The sequence below is a fragment of the Kwoniella mangroviensis genome, chromosome 2 (genome assembly GCF_000507465.2).
Source record: "Kwoniella mangroviensis CBS 8507 chromosome 2, whole genome shotgun sequence".
NCBI classification, from domain to species: Eukaryota; Fungi; Basidiomycota; class Tremellomycetes; order Tremellales; family Cryptococcaceae; genus Kwoniella; species Kwoniella mangrovensis.
In genome coordinates this window covers 289,556-311,061 of record NC_088828.1, presented here as the reverse complement: position 1 = coordinate 311,061, position 21,506 = coordinate 289,556, and the positions used below count along the sequence as shown (strand labels likewise).

Genomic DNA, 21,506 nt, shown 5'->3' with positions numbered 1-21,506 from the left:
AACGTTGTGAATATGAGGTTATGATGTTATAGGAAGGGGTGTGAGATGGGGATGAGGGAGAGTGCGAGTGAGGGTGAGAGTGTGCATTGACATGAGCTCACCTGAACTAAGAGAAGCGGAGAATGGTTGGAGCTGTGTGTTGGGTTGTGCTTTGTTCGTTCTTTGGGGGGCTTTTATTTAATTCGTTAATCCGTTGTTCGTTATTGGTTGTTTTGCTGTTGGTTGTCCGTTTCAGCTGAGAGGTAAATGCGCAAGGAAAGAAGGGAAAAGGGAGAATGACAAAGGAGTGTGTGGTCGTTATTGCGTTTTGTTTTCTTCAAAGTATTGTGGATGTCGATTTCGTTTACTCTTCCTGTTGGCGGCCAAGTGATGCGAGACTAGGCTGGTCAGTGGTTCATAGTACGAACAAATACAGATTCATGTATGTTATACTAGGATGATAAGAGTGAGCATGAGGGGAGGTGGGACATAAGAGGAAAGGAGGTCAGTGCGGGAGAGAAAGGGAGTGTGAGATCCAAGCGGCCAAGGTGAACGGCATCCATCATCGTATCCTTTTCCTATCCTGTCCTATTCTTGGTTGTTTGTTTGGCATGTTGATATTTCATGTCAGACCGAACCAGTCTAAGCGCCAAGCCCTCGATTATCCCATAAACGTATAAGTTACATACAGTACAGCCGCATAGCAAAAAGGTCAAAGCATGTCACTGTTTCCTGCTGCCCTGGTCTATTCGGCACAGAGGTGTTTAGTGCACTCTGTTGTCATGTCATGTCCTCGGACAGGTGAAACGAAAGGGTAAAATAACAACAGGAGTAAACAATCACAACGCCCATTACCCTGACCCACACCTCCCACACCTAGCAACTCATGCACAAGAGCAGTCGCGTGTGATTTTACATCTTTCCCATCTTGATTTCACAAGCCATGGCATACGAGTAGCATCGCATTGCCGTAATCACATGCTGTTGTCCATGTGATCTTGAGCACCGTTTCGATTAGCTTGCATATCGCTTCCAATCGCTTCATTTGTATGCTCATGCAGGAATATCATTACTCTGTGACATAGATGCACATAGTCACCCTCAGGTGTCATCTATCGTGTCTACTACAATTACAAGAACTTCATCCAGCAATGAATGAATGGTCTTACAAAATTCAACCTAATTAGTTGCTGCACAAATATAAACATACAAAGAATGTCCTCCATGACTCCCCTCAAAGCTCTTTGCATAATCATATCAATCTTCAAATTGTCCCTCGTCTTCTTCTTGCTCTGAGACTTTTGATAGTGGTGTCGGACTGTGACGTCCCATTTCGCTTGGCGAAGGCAAGAGTGCTTTTCCCTCCTGTTCAGCGATCGTAAGCGGATTCGGGCTGGGTGATTCAGGTGAAAGCGGTTCTCCTCCGGTTGGTTGTGGACTGAGAAGGCCAAGATCGATTGGTTCCCCGAACCCTCCTCCTGAAGACAATCCGGGGAAGAAATTCTCATCCAACATCATCCGTTGGGCTAGAGAACCAAAATCGAGAGTTTCGGTATCACCGGCTGACAGCGGAATCATGAAATCGGAGAAATCGGTAGTTTGAGGTAGAGGACTTGGCGGAGGTAGATGAGCACGTCGTTCACGCTTGACCCGAGGGGTACCTTCAACCTTGAGACGTTGCATAGTACCGTCGATGAGGTCTCGCGAAGCAGTAGACATGCCGGTAGTCTGAGGGGTCAGAGCAGCTTTCGCAGCAGCCCGACGTTCTCGAGCAGCGGCTTCTTCGGCTCTAGCTCGGTTTTGAGATCGACAGAACTGTGGGGAAGGCATCAGCACCGAAGGGTATTCGCTTGGACAATCCTCATACTCACTCTATAAGATGATGTGAACGTTCTGAATATTCCAAAGAAATCTTGACTCTGTAGGGGTCTACCCATCTCTTCGCCTTCACCATAATAAGTCTCGACCTCTCGCAACTCCTTATCAGCTCCGATTATACCATCTCTAAGATCTTGTAGTCGTTCTTCAGCAACAGCAGAGAAACGGAACATCTTCTTGGTATACCCATCCACGCCTTCTTCGAAGTTGTTTCGTAGAGAGTCTCGGATCTTTCGGATCTCGTCGAGCATGTGTTTCGACGTGGCTTGCATATCGGCATAATTGACTGGCAGACGAGGTGTCAGTAATCTGATACTGACATGTCCATGGCTTACTCACCTCGAGACGCTTCAGCTGGCTTTGTCAATTCGTCCAGGAACCCATCGAGATGAGGGAAATGTTGAGAGACCGTTTTCTCAAGGAAATGCAGCAAGTTCCCACCACCGCTGGATTTGGTATCGACAAGCTATAGCATGGCCGTGAGCTTGATCATTCTTGCTCTTCCACAGATGACTTACTCTGTTGATACTAGCAATCTTGAATCCGAAAGCCCCACCGGCAAAGTTGGTACCATTGAGGTAATTTCCCATCGTGAGAATGACGTTGAGCAATTTCTGGAATCGTTCGGCATGACGGAGATCATGACAAGCGCTTTTGAGGATGGAGAGACTCTGGATTGTGTGTCAGCGAGTGGGATATTGGGCACCATAAGAGCGGTATTGTAACACACCTGCTCAAGTAGATCCATGTTCTGGGCGAAGCGCACTTCGAATAACATTCCTTTGACTCTGTCGTTCAGGTGAGGAAGTTGAATCAGGCGGACCATCAATCGGTCAGCAGGATGGAGCAGCTCCAATTCCGATTCGGTATCAGCGGAATGAGTGAGAAGTTTCCCTCGCTGCAAAAGTATGAAGTGAGCAAAACTCCTTTTACACCTGCCAGATCACTCACGTCATCGTCATTCGGTAAAACACCTTGAAGCTCGTGTAAGAATGTTTCCGTACAAAGCTCGCTGCTGAAATTGGCGATAGCTTCCGAAAGTCTCTCGGGGTCTTTGAAGCTTTTCGCAGTCGAACCAGCCATGAGAATTTCTGCGAGGATTGTCAGCAACAGGTCTTGAATCGCTCAAAAACACTTACCAATTCTTTTACGATGATCGGGCGCGAGAACACTCTGCAACTCCGTTTCTTTGCGTTTCTCTGTCAAGTACTATTAGCTAGAGTTTCGGTCTGGATGCATAGCGAGAAACTCTGTGCACTCACTGACGGCATCATAGATGATTTCCTTTGCTTTGAACTCGTCTTCCATCTCATCCCACAGATTCACAGCCTGCATCTTATCCACCAACTCACTTTCCACCTCGTCGGCTTGGCCCCATACGGTCTTCGACAATTGATTCTTGGAGACCTTCTCCCATTGGAGTTGCTTCATCTTCTTACTAGCAATCAAACCAATGTCTTTACGAGAGTCATTTGAACCGTGAAGGAGTGAGCTGATCGATCCGAGAGGTGCCCGAGCGACGGTGGGCAAGGAGTTCTGAGGTGAGATAGGGGGCGGTGGTGGTGGAGGAGGAGTGGGAGAACTAGCTGTCTTCTTGAGTGATACCCCGTCCTTGATACCTGCCAGAACGCCAGACATTCCAGGTAGTTGTGCACCAGGTCCGGCGAATGCACCAGGAGGCGGCGGGGGCGGAGGAGGTGGCGGTGGTGGTGAAGAGAAGGAACTGGTCGAAGTGCTTGCTGGAGTGCCGAACATCGGTGGGGGAGGCGGCGGTGGAGGAGGAGGAGGTGGCGGTGGGGGAGGAGGGGGAGGATAGGTTACAGCTGAAGATGATTTCTCCATTTCACCTGCGCCATCTTCAGCATCGTGACCCAAGCTACCTCTACTCTCTTCGCCTTCTTGCACGGTGGATAAATTCCCAGCATCGTCCGGCAAGATATCGTCCGAGTCCAAACCATGACGGATCGATTTGGCTCGACTGAGGACCTGCACCCTAAAGTTGTCCCGACTGCTAGGTGTACGTATCTCATATGACATGCCAGATGTATAGCCGGTACCATCAGTACGTTGTGTGAATTGACTATCTCTGCAATCTTCACCCTCAACATCGTCATCGCTGATTAGGCCAGCAGGAGCAGAGGAACTTCGAGAAAGAGCCTTGAATCGTATCTCCTCCAAGAACCGAGGGGGAAGACCTGGCTTCTTTGATTGACGATAGATCGATTTCTCTCCAACAGGAGGAGCATTGATGTCGAACGCTCTTCGAGTAGGGGTGAGATCGTCGCGCGTTCGTCCGGTACGAGATGATGATGCACCTTGGGGACGTATGGGCGACTACGCGGTAGGTCAGCGTAATCCAATAGCTATTTAGAAGAGTGCTTACCACTGAGTCCGCTCCTTTGGCTAATGTGTTCTCGATATGGGCTCTGACCCTTTCCTCCTCGGCATCCATAAATTGCGAACCGGACATGGCCTTCCTGTCTCGATGAGACTCTCTATGTGCGTTTTTCACTTCTCCCTTGGCCTGACCTCCTAAAGCAACCTTTTCCGCTTCCATCACTTCACCATCTTCATCTTCAACATCTTCTTCTGAATCATCCTCCAATATGGTGGACCCTGGTCTCACCGTTTTCCGTCGATTCTTTCCTTCCAATTTACGGATAGTCTTCTTCCTTTCCCACTGTTCGCGGAGATCGTGAATCAATTTCCTCCTGTCAATGGGACCATGGGTCATCTCCTGCACTTGCTCGAGATGATTGGTTTCACGAAGCATGTTGAATAGTTCTTGGATATATAATTCTAAATCGGCTATCCGTTGCTCGTAATCCCGCTTCATCCCTTCCATTTGATCAGTGACCGTTTCCGTAGCGGCTCTGGATCTTCTCAACTTTTCTTCCAGATCGATGACCTGGGCTTTCAATTTGCCTACTAACCCTTCATCACCGGCAGATATTTCCTCTTGCAAGCTTCGCTTTTCCTCTTGGAGTCTGGCGAGAGCTACTTTTGTGCTTTTGAGTTCTACCATGGCTTCATCCAGCCGATCCTGTTCCACAAACCTGCCGACAAGATGAGATACTGAAATTCCAAAAGCACGAGAGAAATCTTGACTGAGATCCGGCGTATCACTCATGACAATACTGGTGATCAGCTTGTCGAGAAGCTGGAAATATCGGACTTTCTCCTCTTTCTCTCCCTTAATAAGTAGAAGATGGCGAAGTGCGTTGAGAAGGTATGCACTGGCTTTTGATCCTTTGGTGGTTTGCAATAGAGCACGAAAGACGTCTTCAGGACTTCTCATCGATTTAAGCATTTCTCGATCCTCTTCATCAATCAAGTCACGACGGTCATTCTCGGCTTCAGTTTCATATTCTATGATCAACTTCATGATGTCCGGATCATTCCACTGTTTGATCTTGTGGAAAATGTTGAGGATGCCTGCGGTTTCCAGCTGAGCTCGTACCGAACACCTTGACTTGATATCCTTCCCGGACATTACACCTTGAACCAGGCAGAGCATAGTGACCTATATGGAATGTCAGCATGAACAGTGAAGGTAACGATCGCTTTCTACTTACACAATAATCCATTAGGAAGCCATCGTCCATTCCTCTCAAATCTTTACTCAACCCAACCATACTGCCCATTCTTCCTCTTCCATCGATTGTAGCTTCAAACTGCCTCAGCCAAGCGTCGAACCGACCGACTTTATACGCGAGATCAGCTACACTGGCATTGATCTGCTGTTCCAACGCGGTAAATCCTGACAAGACTAGACGTAGACCGAGACGAGGGTTTGCATCGGCATTGTAATGACAGAAGAAAACGAGGATCTCTCCTGCGATCTTGCGGCATACGATGTGAGGGGAGATGAGGGAGGAGACGATTGCATTGATCACTTGAGGTTTCTGAAAGGCATCTTGGGCACCGACCTACGTAAGGTCAGCTATGCAACAAAGGGTGTGAACTCACTTTATTGCCTAGAGATCTTCTCAAACATTTCAGTAATTCCAACTCCAAGTTTGCATCTACAGGACCTTTCCCTGTGCGATGCGTGATACCGTTAAGATAATTCGCAAGCACCACTTGACCTTGATGAGCCATGAAATTATTCATCCAGCTAAAAATCAAAACAGTCAGTCCAATCAACACACTCGTAAACACAAGATGACCTACTCTAGGGTCTCCGTCCGTAAGCTAATATCCAAAGCCTTGAGATGATCTACCGTCAACTTCCCGTCTAAAGCCTTGGTCAGATACCATTCTGCAGTCGTTCTATCCAAACTTCTAGCATCCACTCGTTTTCCTATACTCATCCTGTTCAATTCTTCCTCCTTGCGTCGAGCCACCTTTGCATTCTCGTGTCGATTTCGAGCGTCAGCCTCGACCATCTGCCATTTGGATTCGATAGGTATGGAGGAAGCGGTTTTGGCGATATTCGACACGGTGGACGATATCGAGCTTCTGGATGATATAGAAGGTACACCTTTCGGTTGAGAGGTATCCAGATCTCTACTCTCCAGTAACTGCTGGAACAGTTCTTCTATTCTCGCATCATTGGGACGAGGGAAATGAAAGTCATCTTGTCGTGGCGTGTGGGGTTGAACGAGTGAGGTAGTCGAGGTGGATGCTGTGGGTGTCGAACGACCATTCGATGAAGGGTGTGCATGTCGGCTTGAAACACTTGATCTGGCAGGAGGAGGACCATCAAAGGTAGGATATCGTCCATCTCGATTAGGACGCTGGGAGTTGATCGATGAGACTGTACGTATCGAAGCCGTTTCCGGATCTTGGAAACCATAACCAATTGCATAAGGGTGTTTAGCAGCTGGGCCACCGAGTTCTTGGGGAGTAGGGGATCGTGCCGTATTCTGAGAGACAACGGTGGGTGGTTGATATCGAATACCAGTAGATGAGGAGGCGTCAAGGACTATACCAGGTTGATTATACCTCACTCCTCCAGCTGCATCTGCGGTTGACCTTTTCGACTGACCAGGCAAGTCGGGTGACATCCTTCCTCCCCCGGGATCAGTGATATTAGACCTTCTATCACTATCCGATTCGTCTCTATTAGATCTTCTCCTGTTCGACGGCAGAGGTAGACCATCACCTCGTCTACTAACGTTCATCGGTGTCCCTTGATCCGTCAACATGGGATTGGTGTTGGGTGGACTGATCATCCGTCCCGTGACATCGCCGCTGCCTTTTGTCGATGGCCCGGCGACTGGAGGTGGGCCCGAAGAAGTGATCTGATTATATGGAACTGAGGCGACCAGTCCGTTGGGTGACGCTGCTCCATGAGTGGAAGACGCAGAGGCCGACGAGCGGTGTTTCTTTCCGAAGAGAGAGGTCATGATTGATCTTGCGAACATGAGAAGGTCAGCTTGCGTTGAACAGTGGTTACTGAACTCACCACTTTGCTCGCTTCGGTATGACCTAGAGGTGGATGAATAAACACCAGACCAAAGCGAAGGGAGGCTCGTCTGGCCCGGTGTTTTGATGTTTGCGTGTGGACTGGATATTATGTTATGCCAATTCAGTCATCGGCCTCGCGTCAGTGGTCGATCTGGGTAGGAAGTTGATGATGCTGCCAGAGTCGATGCTTGGACAGTCGTGAGTGGATGGTACGGCAGTGTTGCAGGTGAAGGGTAGGGTGCAAAGGTGTTGTAGATGTGAATGATTGATGGATCCAAAAGGTGTAAGTCTCAAGGTGTATAACATATAAAGGAGGAGGCAATGGTCTGAGCGTGTCCGACTGCAACATCAATAGTAAATCAACAACCCTGACTGAACTCAACGCGATCACTCTGAGATCTCTCTTGACATTTACGAGATCATCTGTCACTCCTCATACATGCATCTTATCCACTTCCATCATCCAATAACCAATACATACATACACACTCACCCATACAATGTCCTTCTATCTGGCCATTGTATCACCCTTGGACTCACCGTTGTTCGAGCTATCGTTCCCATCCGCCAAACCACCTCCAGGTTCGTCCTCGGCCTCCTCCACCTCATCCTTCCCTTCCTGGTCCACTTTCACAGCTGCCAACGGCTCAGATCTAGGTGCAGACCACCCAGGTGCAAAAGTAGGAGGATCCATGGGACTATTAAGCGGGGAGTCAAAGACTGGTCCGGAGAGGGATAGGGCAATGTGTCAGATGATAGCGCACAAGAGTCTGGACAGCGTGGAAGAGATGATGGATGGGACTGGTAGTCTGTGAGTGACATCTATATTGTCGATCACTTGAGCTTATCTGATTCTATAGATATCTGAAGAACATAGATAGGCATAACGAATGGATAGTGTCAGCTTTCATAGCGACAAATGGTACGTTCATGGTATCATACAAACCTGAATCCTATCTGACCTTGACCTGTAGTCAAATTCATCCTCCTACATGATATCAAGAACGACGATGGGATACGGTTGTTCTTCTTGGACGTATGGGAATCTTATGTCAAGGTGGGTCCTCCTCTTCAGAATGAATACATAAAAATGCGTTATCTAAAGCATCGAGGGCTATTAACGTAGATTCTGCTCAACCCCTTCCACACCGTCAACACCCCAATACGAAATCCAGTGTTCGAATCAAAGATACGTGCAAGCGCTAAGAGGAATCTGTAGAGAAAAGAAGAAGATAGATTCCCCGTCGATTTGTAATTCATACCCTCAGGGGCATTTTATGCATACTACTATTGATGTTGTCTAGAGCTATGGAAGGAGAGTTGCTCCTGTTTTGATTTTATGCGAAGTCTTCAGCTTTACCGGACTGAGATGTGAGATGGTCAGTTGATATCCTCTCGAGCATGTGTGCTGAGCTTTACTCACTACAAGCAGACCGACTGGAGTTGGGCAATTGGCAGGGTCAGCGATATTTCACCATTTAATATTAGCATTGATTGTCCACTCACCAATAAGACCGAAAAGACCAAGGACGGATCCAAAGATCTATAATGAGTTTCCAAGACATGAGCTGATACGGCGATGACAACCAACTTTAGTGTTACTCACCTCTACGATGAGGATTTTGACGAAGAGTTGTGGATCTGCTGCATCGGCAAGGGCAGCGGTAGAACCGGTGATACCGACTGAGATACCGCAGAGCAAGTTGCAGATACCGACGGTAAGACCACCCCAGAACAAGGCGAATCCTATTAATGAGCAACATGTCAGCTGAAAGACTGACTTCAAAGATCGGGTTGCACGTACCAGTATAGTAGTTATTGGCAGTGTATAAGTTCTCGACATCTCCGTTAACTCGAGAGGAGTAAATGATGGCAATAATGACACCTAAATGAAGTGTTATGTCAGTGAACGAGGAGGTAAGACGAGACTGAACAGGTGCACATACCGTAGATGGCCACGACTTCACAGAAGATGATACTGAATAGACAACGTCAGTACAAGGGTGTACAATTATACGCAGTCCAATGAACGTACGAGATAAGATTCTTGGTACTGATTCTGGGTGCTCTTATACCACCACCCAAGATCGAAGCACCAGTGACAAAGATACCCCTATGATGAAACTCGTCAGATCGTGATCATATGATGGGGGGAAAGAGACGGTGCACGTACCACGCAGCGCCTGTCACACTCAAACCGATACAGAGCCCGATACCTGTGAGAGCCCACGCATATGGACTAGACTCTGCGAGGAATTTGCCAACGTTGAATGATTCTCCTTGACCTGTGGGTTATATAATCAGCGAAATAGCATGGAAGTCTGAATAGGGATAATAGACTGACCTGTGAAGAGGAGATAGAGTCCGATGACGGTAGCGAGGGAAGTCGAAGAGACGAGCAGGCCTGAAGCGTAGTAGCCCATTCTGAGTGGATCCTTGCTGGGATGATGATGCTACACAAGGAGAGGAGAAGCGATGGTTGGTGTGGTAGCGATAGCGAGAGGGTATGAAAGGAGATCAAGGAGGGTGAGTGAGATGAGTGAGTGGGATGATGATTCAGGGTGTATATATGTATGGTGGAGGGGATGACTAGTTGAACCATGGCGCGTGATTACTGTACACCATACACCATACACCATACTCACGCATTCAACCACTCATCCACTAATCAACATACTCATCTTTTCTTTCTCTCATAGCACACATTCATAGCTCAGCTCTGAGAGAGCACGGTTGAGCAGAGCAGCACTGTCAACACTTTCAGAAGAACAGCTCATCTCGGATTGAGTTCCGGTCGGCATTCGGTTGTTCTGCTTCCATCAATATCGGAAAGATCACTCCAGAATCATGTCAACCAAATCATCCCCTTCCCCTTCTCCTGTCAAAGACGGTGCAGATATGCAGAGACAGGGTAGCAGTCAATCTACCAAAGGTAAGGATTTCAGCTCTCGGGGATGATCTGCTCGAATGAGGATAAAGCTAATGCCGCCGATTGTTTTCGTAGATGGTAACTCGTCGCTAAAAAAGCGAGTCAGAGAAGGCTCTTTGGTAAGTCTTCCAACAATCATTCAACCAACAGGCTCCTCTCGTCGTCTCACAAGCTCCATCAGCATCATGTTGATTCTTTCTTCATGTAGGAGCCATCACAAGCTGGAAATTCCATTCCCGACCCAGTTGCTACCAAGAAGAACCGAATTCACTCCTCCTCTAGCAAGTCTGCTGGACCTAACGACATCGCCGAGGTTGAAGGGGAGGATCACTCATCGCCAGCTCAAGATGTAAACTTGGAAGCTGGAACTAGTGCTTCTCGGAAAGAGGAGAAACCGGTCGGTGAAGTGAGAAAGAAAGTGGAAAAGATGTCGTATGAGGAAGGAAAATCGTCAGATCCTTCTCGAACCGAGAAGAGCGCGAGGTCTAATGAGGATGTGGAAATTGAAGACGAAGGAAAGGAGACTGAACGCCCCAATGGAGACGAGTCGTGGGAGAAGATTGAGAAAGATGAAGTGGAAGGTTCGAATGGTGAAAGCTTGAAGAGAAAAGCTCTGAATCGAAGCGAGAGCTCGTACGCTCACGAACCGGAGGATGTCAGTACCAAACGTGCCAAGGATGTAGCTGAAGTAGGTCCCTTTCCCCTTATCATCAGGTCTTTTGAAGCTGACAGTATGTTGTAGCTGCCATCGGACAAGTCCAACAAAGCTCCAAGTCCCAAGAAGACCCAAAAGACTTTCAGCTCATTCGCATCATCTGCCTCGCCATTCGCCTCTCTCAAGAGCTCATCACCCACAGCGGATGATGCTACATCCACTTTGGCTGCTCCCAAGCCCGAGACGGCGATAAAGCCTCAATCAACATTCGGATCATTCTCCGGTACATCGTCACCCTTCGCTTCCGGTGCCAGTCCTGCACCCACTTCTTCCACACCCTTATCCTCGCAAACTACCGAAACAGAAACAACAGCTCCCGCAAAGAAACCCCAAGCTACTTTTGGAGCTTTTTCATCTTCCGCTTCCCCTTTCGCATCGACCAAATCGACGTCGGCATTTGGTTCGGCCCCAATCAAGGGATCGGCTTTCGGGACTTATTCGTCAACTTCGTCTGCTTTCTCGACTAAGAAGACTACTCCGGTAGAAGGGGAAGAGAAATCCGAAGCTGGTCCGTCCAACTTTGCTGATATCCTCAAGGAGACTGGAGGAGATGAGGAGACTGAGGAGAAAGTGGAAATGCAAGAGCAGGATGGTAAGTTGTCTCTTCACATTTTAGACGACAGGTGCTGATTTCATCCGCAGTCTCCACTGGTGAGGAAGAGGAGGAGACGGTTTTCCAAACACGTGCGAAACTTTACATAAACGATAGAAAGACGGGATGGAAGGAGAGGGGTGTTGGTATATTGAGACTGAATGTTAATCGATCTGATGGTAGTGGGGCCAGACTAGGTAAGTAACCCTCTATGAACATTGCGCCTCTGCTGACCGTCTTGCTTCCGTATGACAGTCATGCGAGCGGATGGTGTTCTGCGACTGATCCTAAACTCAAGAATATACAAGGGAATAACCACATACCCTAGCGACAAGAAGGTTAACATGACTCTACCTGAGGATGGCAGAATGGTCATTGCTTGTTTCAGGGTGAGTTTGTCGGACGTCCATTTAACCGTGAACCGTGATGAAGCTGACACACCACACGACTGTTCAGATGTCAAATACCAAGCAGGTCGAAGATTTTATTGAAGCAGTCGAACAACATCAACCTGAAAGTTGGGTTCCTGATACGAACTACACAACTTCCGCTTAAAATGCTGTTATACGCTACCCCGTAGACATGTATAATGATATGATTATATACATACGACGAAGAACTCCAAGATAAGGTTCAAGGTTTGTGATGATGCCAGACCGGCAAATAGCGATATGTGGTAGATCTGTCTCATGTGTATGCGATGTACCTATATTTCCTTTTTCCGTATCCTATCTTACTAAATTAAACCAACTTGACATGGAGTGGGATACATGTTGATTCGTTTCATGTCTATATACGTGTATACGCTAAGGGAATCACTGAGTCTAATTTTACAGAACTCGTTCAACTGAAAATTAGGCTCATCTGTACTAAACACCTCTCAAACCCGTGTATGTCGTTGTTCTCTCCTTCTACAGTTCCACTCTATAACGCATCCTTTTCAGACTCTAGTCGGCGGTACTGGGAGGTTAGGTGCAGAATGGGCGTGAGCGTGTGTATCTCCACTGGGATAATGATGATCTACCACGGGAAGGGGTTTGAAAGCTGCTATCTCGGCTGGTGAGGCGTAAAATGACATGGGCCGAGATCGAGGCGAAGAGTATCTATAAAGGTAGCTCAGTATGAATCCAATATCATTGCTGTAGGAACTGTATGCTCACTCCTGTAAATCCATACCCATACCCATCTCTGCTCTTCCTTGATTCGTTGAGCCATCTAAAGGCTCACTCCTCTGCTGATCGGCATACGATCTTTTCTCCCATGTCTTACTTATCGTGGGCTTATTGGTCAGAGCGTACAGAAGTCGTTTGGAGAGTGGAGTGGGTGATTTAGGCGACTTGGGTGATTTAGGAGGTGGAATGGGAAGGGACTGTGCTGTTGTGGCGTCGTGATGAGCAAGGGGATGGGGTGAGGTGACATGATGATTATAATGATTGTGGTGAGCTGGGTGAGCTGGATGAGCTGAATGCGAAGGATGTCTGTCATGACCTCGATCAGAGTGTGTACTCGAAAGCATCGGTTCCGTTTCGCTCGGGTGTTCGTGATGACTAGGTGAACGAGAGTGAGAGTCTCGTTGATGAGGATGATGCTGGTGCATTTGCTGTTCGAAATGAGGATGACGCTGAGTTTGGTGAGTTGGGTTCATCGCCGAAGTAGGATTGGAGCCTGGATCAGCTAAAGGGTGATGTGGATTGTGATGGTGTTGAGTTTGATTGTTCTTCGAATCCTGACTGATAGGAAGAGGTGTGAGGTGAGTGGGAACAGGCATGATGGCCATCTAGATTGAAAAGACAAGACCAGAGTGCTGTGGAGCATGTATGAGCAACGATCAAAGCAGGAATGATAATGATGATGAGCTCATTGAGGTCGATGGTTATGTCTGTGTTTACCGTCGAATGATGATCCGACGCACTGATCACCTTGAAAGGATCCTTGACAAGGAAGGGGAGCACAGATAGACAGTCAACAAACGACAGGCCCTGTTGGAATCACATGACGTTCATGACTTGCGTCTCGTTCTTGTCACTTTCAACATCCTACATACAACAAGAATTGAGGATAAGGGAAATATTCATTGACGTGTTGAATGACGTTGTTATCGATCAACTCGATAATCACAAACTTGATTGTGTTTTCAATCAGCCAATTTGCCACCCGCCATCATTCTGGTCGCACCGTGTTTGTCCGTTTCCTCAATTGATTCCTGTATTGCATCGAGACCACCGGAGACATCATGATCATCGTGGTCATATGATTGATGTGTATGACTATAACAGACCAAAGTTGCATGCTCCGAACGCAAAAAAGCCCACCCCTCCGCCACTCCCCGATAAAGGGAAGAAGCAGAGAGGTGGGCAATTCTGATCAACAGTTAGCTGTCCTCGACAAGGCCAAAGAACTGTTGTAAGTGATATAAAAGTATAGAATATTTGTAGTTCCCACAAAATTGGTGATAAGAGATCAACGGATATGAGAGGATATGAGAGGAAGGGAGAAAGTGAGAAAAAGGAGAAGCAAGTTTGTCAACGCCTGTCTCATATGCAATTCGACGAGGCGGATGGATGTTGTCAATACGAACCCTTTTCGTGAACCTTTGTGATCTCTTTTCCAACTTTGAAGCCATTGACTGTTCTTCTTGCTCGATCCATCAACCCGATCCCTGCGTGGGGACGTAGAGGTATTGCATGAATGAGGTGAAAGGTGAGAGAGAGATCAAGGGAACATCGATAGTTCCGGGTCAGATCATTCGTTTCCGTAGACGTGAACTTGAACTTGGTGTGAGTTATCGCCTGTCAGACATTTCGCTTCGACTATTATGTTGTTGCCCTTAAGATACAAGTGAGATCGTTAAGATGATGCCAATCAACCAATGACCGAAAGCGAAAGAGCTATACCGACGAACCAAACACCGAACGTGCTATACTGTAATGAACACTGAATCCCAACGCCACTTGAATAACCTCGCTGCGTGATTCGTCACTCGTAACACCAGCACAACATGCGATTCGGGGTCGACAAACATGGCGATAATCCCGAGCGATGAGAGCACTGTGAAATGGTTAGGAGAAAACGATACAGACTAAAGGCGGGGGAAGGCAATTCAGGTTCTTGTGTAAACCAGCAGTAAACATTGATAGACCAGAAGAGATAAAAGAGAAACGACGGGCAGAGGGAAAGAGTATGGACGTCACCAACACAGTCTACCTCTGCCCGTGTAACCTTTGTGACCAACTCATATGCGCATCTAACCTTCGACAAATGTTTTCAGATGTACCTTGTGAACCCGATGAGTAGTGAAGACTGAAATGGATGTTCGAAGATAGCGCATGGTAAGAGATACCGTGAGTGGCTTGAGTAAGTGTTGTCGGATTACTTTATGACTCAACCTGTTCCTGTAAGGAAGGAGAGATAGACGATTGACAGCACCAAAAGCCCAAGACGACTCAAAAAAATGAACTGTGAAGATACGAGTCAAGGACTCTCACCTGATTTTCCAAAGGAAAAAGCACGGTGTCAACACTCTAGACAAGCACAAAGAACCGTTGGTAAATGAAGCTTACTAGAGGTCTTCCCACCTAAGACTATCCTTGCCACATCTTGGTCAGAGACGGGTGTCAGATATCTCAGTTCAAAAGTGCTAAAACAGCGGCGAATGCGATTATGACTCAACCATGTCGAGTGGCGATCTTGAGGTGTTCGTTGATGATGAGGTCGATGAAGGTGAGGTGGGATGAGTTGCTGTGAGTAAGATGGAGGTCGAATGTCGTCGAATGGTGTTTGTTGAGATGAGAAAGAAAGAAAAAGAAGGACAGGAGAGAATGAGATGGGAAAGGGAGTGCTTATATCTTGTACGGTGGGGGGGATTGATTGATGGGAGCAGCGGGGTGGGTCATGTCACGGGTCCAAAGCGTTGTTTGCATCAAAGAGCACAATTGCAAATCTCAATTTCAATTTTCAATTTCAATTTTCACGGGGCGATACGGGGGGGAGTGTGTATGTGTTTGTGTAACAAAGGATGACTCATCCCCTCAGGCATCAGACCAGAGGTGATGATATGTGTAAGAAAAAAACAGAAAACAAAGGATTGCAAATTGCACTTTCAGAATTACCGCTTTCGGAGGTGCGACCCTGAAAAGAGGACGTAAGCGATGAACCTTTTGCGGGGTTATGGGAAATCGGGGTATTGTGAAGTGGCACTCTCTTGACTGTGATAAGGCCGGGTGGCAAGAGGTAGTGCATTCTAGCATGAGTGGCGAGTATACGAGGAGGATATGAATGACTACGACAGGTAACAACTCTTAAACCTTTTCCAAATATGATGGTCAACGGACAATCCGCATGGTATGTACACGTAATTTCACAGAAATCCTAACAGCTCGCATTCCTCTTTGTCCAAGTTATAGGTCGAATGAAGCAATCCTTAGGATGGCTGATGACATTATCAAGTCGATCAAAGCGGTTCTGGTCTGCGGGTATCGGTGCGAAGAAGAACGAAAGGTTGAGCTGTGCGATGAACAGTTTTAACTCGAGAAGCTAAAACATGACGTTGAGTCAAATCAGTTAAGCTACCATTCTTTTCGTGGATGATTATTAGACTTACAGCTAGGTTCTTACCGAAACATCTACGTTGACCAAGTGAGAAAGGCAGATTTGGTCCGGCGATTGGATTGAATCGGCCATCTTCAGTTAACCACCTTTCGGGATCGAATTTATGGCCGGTGCCGTAGTCCCAATACCCTACTCGTCTTTTCTGATCGTGATCTGTAGTATGATGAGACTCGGTGCTGGGTGATTTGGGCCGTTTGTGGTCGACAAGTGAGCATTCCTGGTATCCTATCGAAGTTGGAAACGCAAGGGTTGTACCCTTCGGGATATGATGACCGAGTATCATCATATCTTCTTTGGCTAGTAAACCGTTGTGAGAACATCAGTTTGGAACGGTTGAACGGATTGCCTTGGTTTGACTCGCTATCTCTCAGGAAGCCTCCGGCAGTACGAGCCATCCGAAGGGTTTCATGAACCACCGCTTCAAGGTATGGTACATAGGCAGGACTGAGATCGTCAAAATTCATATTCATGTCGGTATCTTGGGGTAAACGTTCGAGAAGATGTCCTCGTAACTTTGTTTGTATGGATGGGTTATTTGTCATGAATTTACACCACTGCGAAAGATCAAGTGATCAATGACATGCAATGACTTGTTAATTTGATCTCAAAAGTCCAACTCACCCATGCAAGAGTCGTGGAAGAAGTCTCGGTACCTGCAAGTAAATCTATCTACTTGTCAGTCATGCAACCTGTTGAGAATACAGTGAAATCTTACATTGTAAGAGCTCTTGTTTGATCTCATCATCTGACATTGCTTCATCACCTTCCTGCATTCCCTTTCCTACCAACAAATCCAGAGTGTTATCTGCTACTTCCGACGCCACTTCATGTGAGGTTGTAAGGATGCGTTGTCGAGCTTCATACAATCTACCGGATAAGAAATCGTCTATTCGCTTGACGTGGTACAGATAATTTGGTTTGAGTCGAGTGAAGAAGTGGGTGAAAGTGGGAAATGGACTTTGAACGGGAACGGCCTGATAAGATTGTCAATCCTAATTCAGCTCTGGCTCCCCGCAGGAGAGAACGGTACTAGTTGGTTTCACCCACTTTGAAGATATACCATGTATTCTTAGCTAAATCAGGTGCTTCCAGCCTGAATATCAATTCATCTCTGTCACCAATTTCGACAGGTCCCCCTTCCGTATGTGTGTTGATCCGTCCCAACTGGTCTATATAACTTGGAACAACGCCCCAAGATTTACCAAATGCCATTCCACAGATCGCATCCTAATGCAAATATGTCAATAATTGCTCTTACTATGCAAAGTTTGACCCACCATCGTGGCACTCTCCAAGTCCTTTTCAGCTTGCCAAATCCTCCCACGACTCATGTGAATCTTCTTGTCCCGAATCTCACCAAATTCTGAGCAGATCTAGTAATATTCGGCATCGTAAGAGCAAGAAATCGAGGAGTCATCGCACTTCCCATCGCTCTCCTATGATGCCTCCAAACTTCACCGGTTTTCAGGGTAAGTAGAGCTCGAGTTAAGATTGTTTTGAATAGACTCGTGGTTTGAGATGATCGATCGAGTGATTGATGACGTCGAAGAAGGAGGGATTCCATCTCCATATAATCCGTTATGATGACCATACTACAGTTTTCTGATTAGCTCAAGTAGTAATTTGGAGACTCGCAGTTTGACTTACTGAGCGAAGGGGCCAAGTCTTATCTGACATATTGGTCCGAGTGTGCTTGCTGATAGATCTAGAAAATCGGTGAATGATCCATTATTCTGCAGAATGTTTCTCAGTCGAGGTAAGTCACCCCATAGAATGTGACCATCAGACCAATGTGGTACACCGGGTAGAGTGATGGGTGTGAATCGGTGCCACCAGATGATTATTGGAATTAAGAAGCTTATAGCATATAGTATATAAGCGGTCATGGTGGAAATAAACAGGAAGAAGGTAAGAAAGGACAGAAGAAAAACTTGATAGTCCTTGTATTGAGATACTTGGAGCTGTTATATATAGCTAAGAGGAGGACGAGATGATCAGACCTAGCCTCATAAAATTTCGTTATGGGAAATAATCAAAGTCTAAAAACTGGTTGGATTAAGAAAAAAAACGTGTAAGTGATCTGCATACCATCAATCCATCACATCACACCAGAGCCTAATCCAGGTCAAACGCTCAATGAGAATATGAGAAACCATTATCACATCAAGTCAGCTTGTTCTCGACCATCATCACAAACCCAATCAAGCATCAAGCATCAAGCAAGAGTTGATTTCATCCATTTGCTCCGAATATCAACCTTGATACATCAAATCTTGTTCGTTGCCATCAGTAAACTTGCATATCAATTACCCTCTACCTGAATAACGAAGATCGATGAGCCTAGGGCAATCAGATTTGGGAAGAAAGTCAGGTAGATCAGTGAGAATGTTGATCAGCAAGCAACAAAGTGGAACGTTTTTAGTTAAGTTTGATTTCTTTATTTTTCGTATCTGATGAAAATAAAAGACCATCACGTTCACTCTACATGTCATACCCTGATCTTCGATCAGTGATGAGCCAGTAGTCAGTATGAATGATTGGGCAGGATTTTGCTTTCGATCAATGCCTGGTTGGGTTAGATTAGGTAGCGATCCAGCATGAGAAGATGATAATGAGTGATCCGTATTGGTGTGATTGAGCAAGAGAGAAGATTGATCGATCAATTAAGGATGACAATCAAATGTCGATATCGCGAAGATGATTGTCAGGAACATCCTGTAAAGTCAATAACGAACATGCATAGTTTGTAAGTATAAAGCAAAGCAAATATGCAATTAGTACATCCTTATTGTACTACTGACATGAGGTTGACATACCGCTGATGTTGTATCGACGGATCAAATTCTTTACTAAATCCATTCCTGATGTGATCAAAACCATGATTCACCTTGCCCTGATGATCGTCCTATATCCCTTTTTGTCCTATTATTTGTGCCAATCCTATTTCTTCCCATCACTTTCCCCCTGTATTGTCGGATTATTGACCGATAGAAGCTATGGGAGCCAGTGTGAATGTATTGAAGCCGATATTTGCACAGAGCAAGTTTGGCATGCCGAGACGTATATGCAGGTGCTGTTGACCGAGAGGAGGTACGCGGAAGTATCATCGTTTGGTTCCAGCAGCAACGACTGAATTTCTTGTCCTACGATCCTGAATGAGTTGTAGATCGTGCATGAAGAAAAGCGGAAATCAAGCTCACAGGTTATCAATATATACACTGAGCATCTCATTATCTTTTGCCAACTTCTCATTATCCGCTTCCACCTCTGTGACCCTTACTAACAACCCTCTCAATCCATCACGAAGTGAAAGGATATCTTTGATTATCTTTTCTTTCTCCAGGGCTGATTCCACTGTTGGTTCCTCAGCTTGAGACGTAGCGGGGGTAGACCATGGTTCGCCCAGTGCTGCTTCTGTGTAGTTGGACAGTGACATCCTCAGTTGATTCTCACCTGTATTGTGCTGATTGCGAGTGAGAAGAACTAAAAAGTCCAGTAACGATAGAGATGACGATGATAACATGTGTATATGACAAAGCTGTTTACGTAACGTAGTGTTGTACGATACCAGAACCAGAATTGAGAAGTGGAGGCGAGTGAGTAGTGAAGGCGGCCATGACGATGCTGATAATGAGCCATTCAACTTCCTCTTCTTTCATTCCATACACTCCAGCAGCAAGTGCAAGATGAGCGACATAGCGAGGAAGACCTTCGAGCTCAATAACGATGTACAGGTACGTCTGCGAAATGGACCCAATCACGTGAGAAATGCTGATGCCCAGATCACTTCCTCACAGTCTGTCGATCCGACCGCTGCGATCTTTCAGTACCCAAGGGAAGAGGAAAAGGCTTTAGAAGATGATGCACCTTGGTCGAAAGAGTGAGCTAGACGCGACTTCCCGCTCGCTGTTCCAGATTGCTAACTTCTGTCCTGGTGGTAGTCCCCATCACTTCCATACCGTCAAGATCTCAGCCGTCGCTCTGATCAAGATGGTAAATTCATACTGCTTCCTTCAACTGGACATTTGCTGATTACATCTCACAGGTCACGCACGCACGATCGGGAGGAGCTTATGAGATCATGGGAGTCATGTATGGTAGAGTGAAAGATGGAGTGTTCTGGATCATGGATGCAGCAGCTCTACCCGTTCAAGGTACCGAGACAAGAGTCAATGCAGGAAATGAGGTGAGAATGGCCTTCTTCTCTTGATCGAAGATCCACTAATCTCGTCTGCACAGGCAATGGAGTATATGGTCAGCTTCCAAGAATCGTCGAGAGAAGCTGGAAAGGGAGAATTACTCAGAGGGTGGTATCACTCGTAAGTCCTTCAACCGCTTATCAGGTAGCTCTTGGCTGACATGAACTTAGACATCCTGGCTACGGCTGCTGGCTTTCCGGTATCGATGTGAATACTCAGCTCAACCAACAGAAATTCAACGACCCTTACCTCGCTGTCGTGGTGAGCACAAACTCACGAGCGCTTCTATGGATATGCAACGCAGCTGATATGCTCAAAGATCGATCCGAATAGAACAGTATCTGCTGGAAAAGTCGAAATTGGAGCTTTCCGAACCTATCCTGAAGTAAGTCGAAGTCGAGCTACATTCTGCAAATGTGAACAATGCTGATGATAGACATAGGGATACAAACCTCCCTCATCAGGTACCTCTCAATACCAATCGATACCTATGGAGAAGATAGAAGACTTTGGTGTCCACGCGGATGCATACTACCCTCTTAAAGTTGAGATCTACAAGACCAAGCTGGATGAGCAATTGCTGGATCTGTTGTGGAACAAGTATTGGGTAGCTACATTGAGTTCAAGTCTTCTCACTTCTGTAAGTACAGGTTCTTTCACATGAGATATAGCCAGATTGATAAGCTGACACCATCTCAGAATCGCGAATACTCGACCTCTCAAGTGAAAGATCTGAACGCCAAGCTTCAAGTCGCTTCATCAAACCTCAGTAGCTCGACGTCGAATCTCAAACTCAAATCAGCACCTGCTGGACAGGCTTCAGCAAAGGGCAAAGGTAATATAAAGGACTACGTGGGAGTCGAAGAAGAAGATACCGCTCTAGCCAAAGTCGCCAAGGATAGGTGCGTAAAGAATCATGAAATTGTGCTCTTACGAGAACGCTGATTGAAATTCCCCGCAGCTCACGTATCGCGACTGAAGCTCAAAACGGAATGATATCTCAGCTGCTCAAAGACAAGCTCTTCAACACTCCCCTGCAAGCCCCTTTGGATCCTGCCACAGCGAGAGCCACTGTACAGGGCAGGCAATGAATGTATATGATGTATGATACTGTAAAATAGAGACGAATTCTTCCTTTGTAACTAGATGATGCATGAATGAGATCCCCCACGTGGCACCCGTGATTAAGGGACC

The 21,506-nt window shown here is 46.5% G+C and overlaps 8 protein-coding genes across 8 annotated transcripts; 3 read left to right on the top strand and 5 right to left on the bottom strand.

Annotated features, from left to right (window-relative positions):
- Positions 1–1,236: 1,236 nt before the first annotated feature.
- I203_106980 (uncharacterized protein) lies at positions 1,237–7,208 on the bottom strand (the record flags this gene model as incomplete). Its single annotated transcript, XM_065518108.1, has 12 exons — positions 1,237–1,794; positions 1,851–2,143; positions 2,197–2,323; positions 2,376–2,528; positions 2,588–2,755; positions 2,809–2,948; positions 2,997–3,056; positions 3,120–4,191; positions 4,241–5,380; positions 5,433–5,762; positions 5,827–5,974; positions 6,031–7,208. The coding sequence occupies 12 exons, from the start codon at positions 7,206–7,208 to the stop codon at positions 1,237–1,239; spliced, it is 5,367 nt and encodes a 1,788-aa protein (XP_065372838.1).
- A 561-nt stretch (positions 7,209–7,769) lies between these two features.
- On the top strand, positions 7,770–8,488 carry I203_106979 (uncharacterized protein; the record flags this gene model as incomplete). Its single annotated transcript, XM_019151337.1, has 4 exons — positions 7,770–8,080; positions 8,130–8,191; positions 8,244–8,326; positions 8,396–8,488. 4 exons carry the CDS (start codon positions 7,770–7,772, stop codon positions 8,486–8,488), a joined length of 549 nt encoding a protein of 182 aa, XP_018999329.1.
- A 118-nt stretch (positions 8,489–8,606) lies between these two features.
- Positions 8,607–9,692, bottom strand: I203_106978 (V-type ATPase, C subunit; the record flags this gene model as incomplete). Its single annotated transcript, XM_019151338.1, has 9 exons — positions 8,607–8,633; positions 8,693–8,706; positions 8,776–8,812; positions 8,876–9,015; positions 9,074–9,154; positions 9,216–9,247; positions 9,305–9,382; positions 9,443–9,554; positions 9,614–9,692. 9 exons carry the CDS (start codon positions 9,690–9,692, stop codon positions 8,607–8,609), a joined length of 600 nt encoding a protein of 199 aa, XP_018999330.1.
- Positions 9,693–10,116: 424 nt separating this feature from the next.
- On the top strand, positions 10,117–12,060 carry I203_106977 (uncharacterized protein; the record flags this gene model as incomplete). Its single annotated transcript, XM_019151339.1, has 7 exons — positions 10,117–10,201; positions 10,274–10,317; positions 10,407–10,877; positions 10,941–11,505; positions 11,556–11,702; positions 11,761–11,894; positions 11,962–12,060. The coding sequence occupies 7 exons, from the start codon at positions 10,117–10,119 to the stop codon at positions 12,058–12,060; spliced, it is 1,545 nt and encodes a 514-aa protein (XP_018999331.1).
- A 385-nt stretch (positions 12,061–12,445) lies between these two features.
- I203_106976 (uncharacterized protein) lies at positions 12,446–13,273 on the bottom strand (the record flags this gene model as incomplete). Its single annotated transcript, XM_019151340.1, has 2 exons — positions 12,446–12,608; positions 12,666–13,273. 2 exons carry the CDS (start codon positions 13,271–13,273, stop codon positions 12,446–12,448), a joined length of 771 nt encoding a protein of 256 aa, XP_018999332.1.
- Positions 13,274–15,873: 2,600 nt separating this feature from the next.
- On the bottom strand, positions 15,874–17,999 carry I203_106975 (uncharacterized protein; the record flags this gene model as incomplete). The annotated part of the gene is made up of 9 exons (XM_065518107.1): positions 15,874–16,038; positions 16,106–16,410; positions 16,475–16,667; positions 16,735–16,766; positions 16,829–17,087; positions 17,161–17,340; positions 17,391–17,411; positions 17,471–17,705; positions 17,761–17,999. The coding sequence occupies 9 exons, from the start codon at positions 17,997–17,999 to the stop codon at positions 15,874–15,876; spliced, it is 1,629 nt and encodes a 542-aa protein (XP_065372837.1).
- Positions 18,000–19,216: 1,217 nt separating this feature from the next.
- Positions 19,217–19,549, bottom strand: I203_106974 (uncharacterized protein; the record flags this gene model as incomplete). Its single annotated transcript, XM_019151342.1, has 2 exons — positions 19,217–19,256; positions 19,314–19,549. The coding sequence occupies 2 exons, from the start codon at positions 19,547–19,549 to the stop codon at positions 19,217–19,219; spliced, it is 276 nt and encodes a 91-aa protein (XP_018999334.1).
- Positions 19,550–19,799: 250 nt separating this feature from the next.
- I203_106973 (COP9 signalosome complex subunit 5) lies at positions 19,800–21,403 on the top strand (the record flags this gene model as incomplete). The annotated part of the gene is made up of 10 exons (XM_019151343.1): positions 19,800–19,847; positions 19,911–19,993; positions 20,055–20,106; positions 20,159–20,299; positions 20,353–20,432; positions 20,483–20,573; positions 20,632–20,697; positions 20,755–20,952; positions 21,012–21,214; positions 21,274–21,403. 10 exons carry the CDS (start codon positions 19,800–19,802, stop codon positions 21,401–21,403), a joined length of 1,092 nt encoding a protein of 363 aa, XP_018999335.1.
- Between the last annotated feature and the right edge of the window lie 103 nt (positions 21,404–21,506).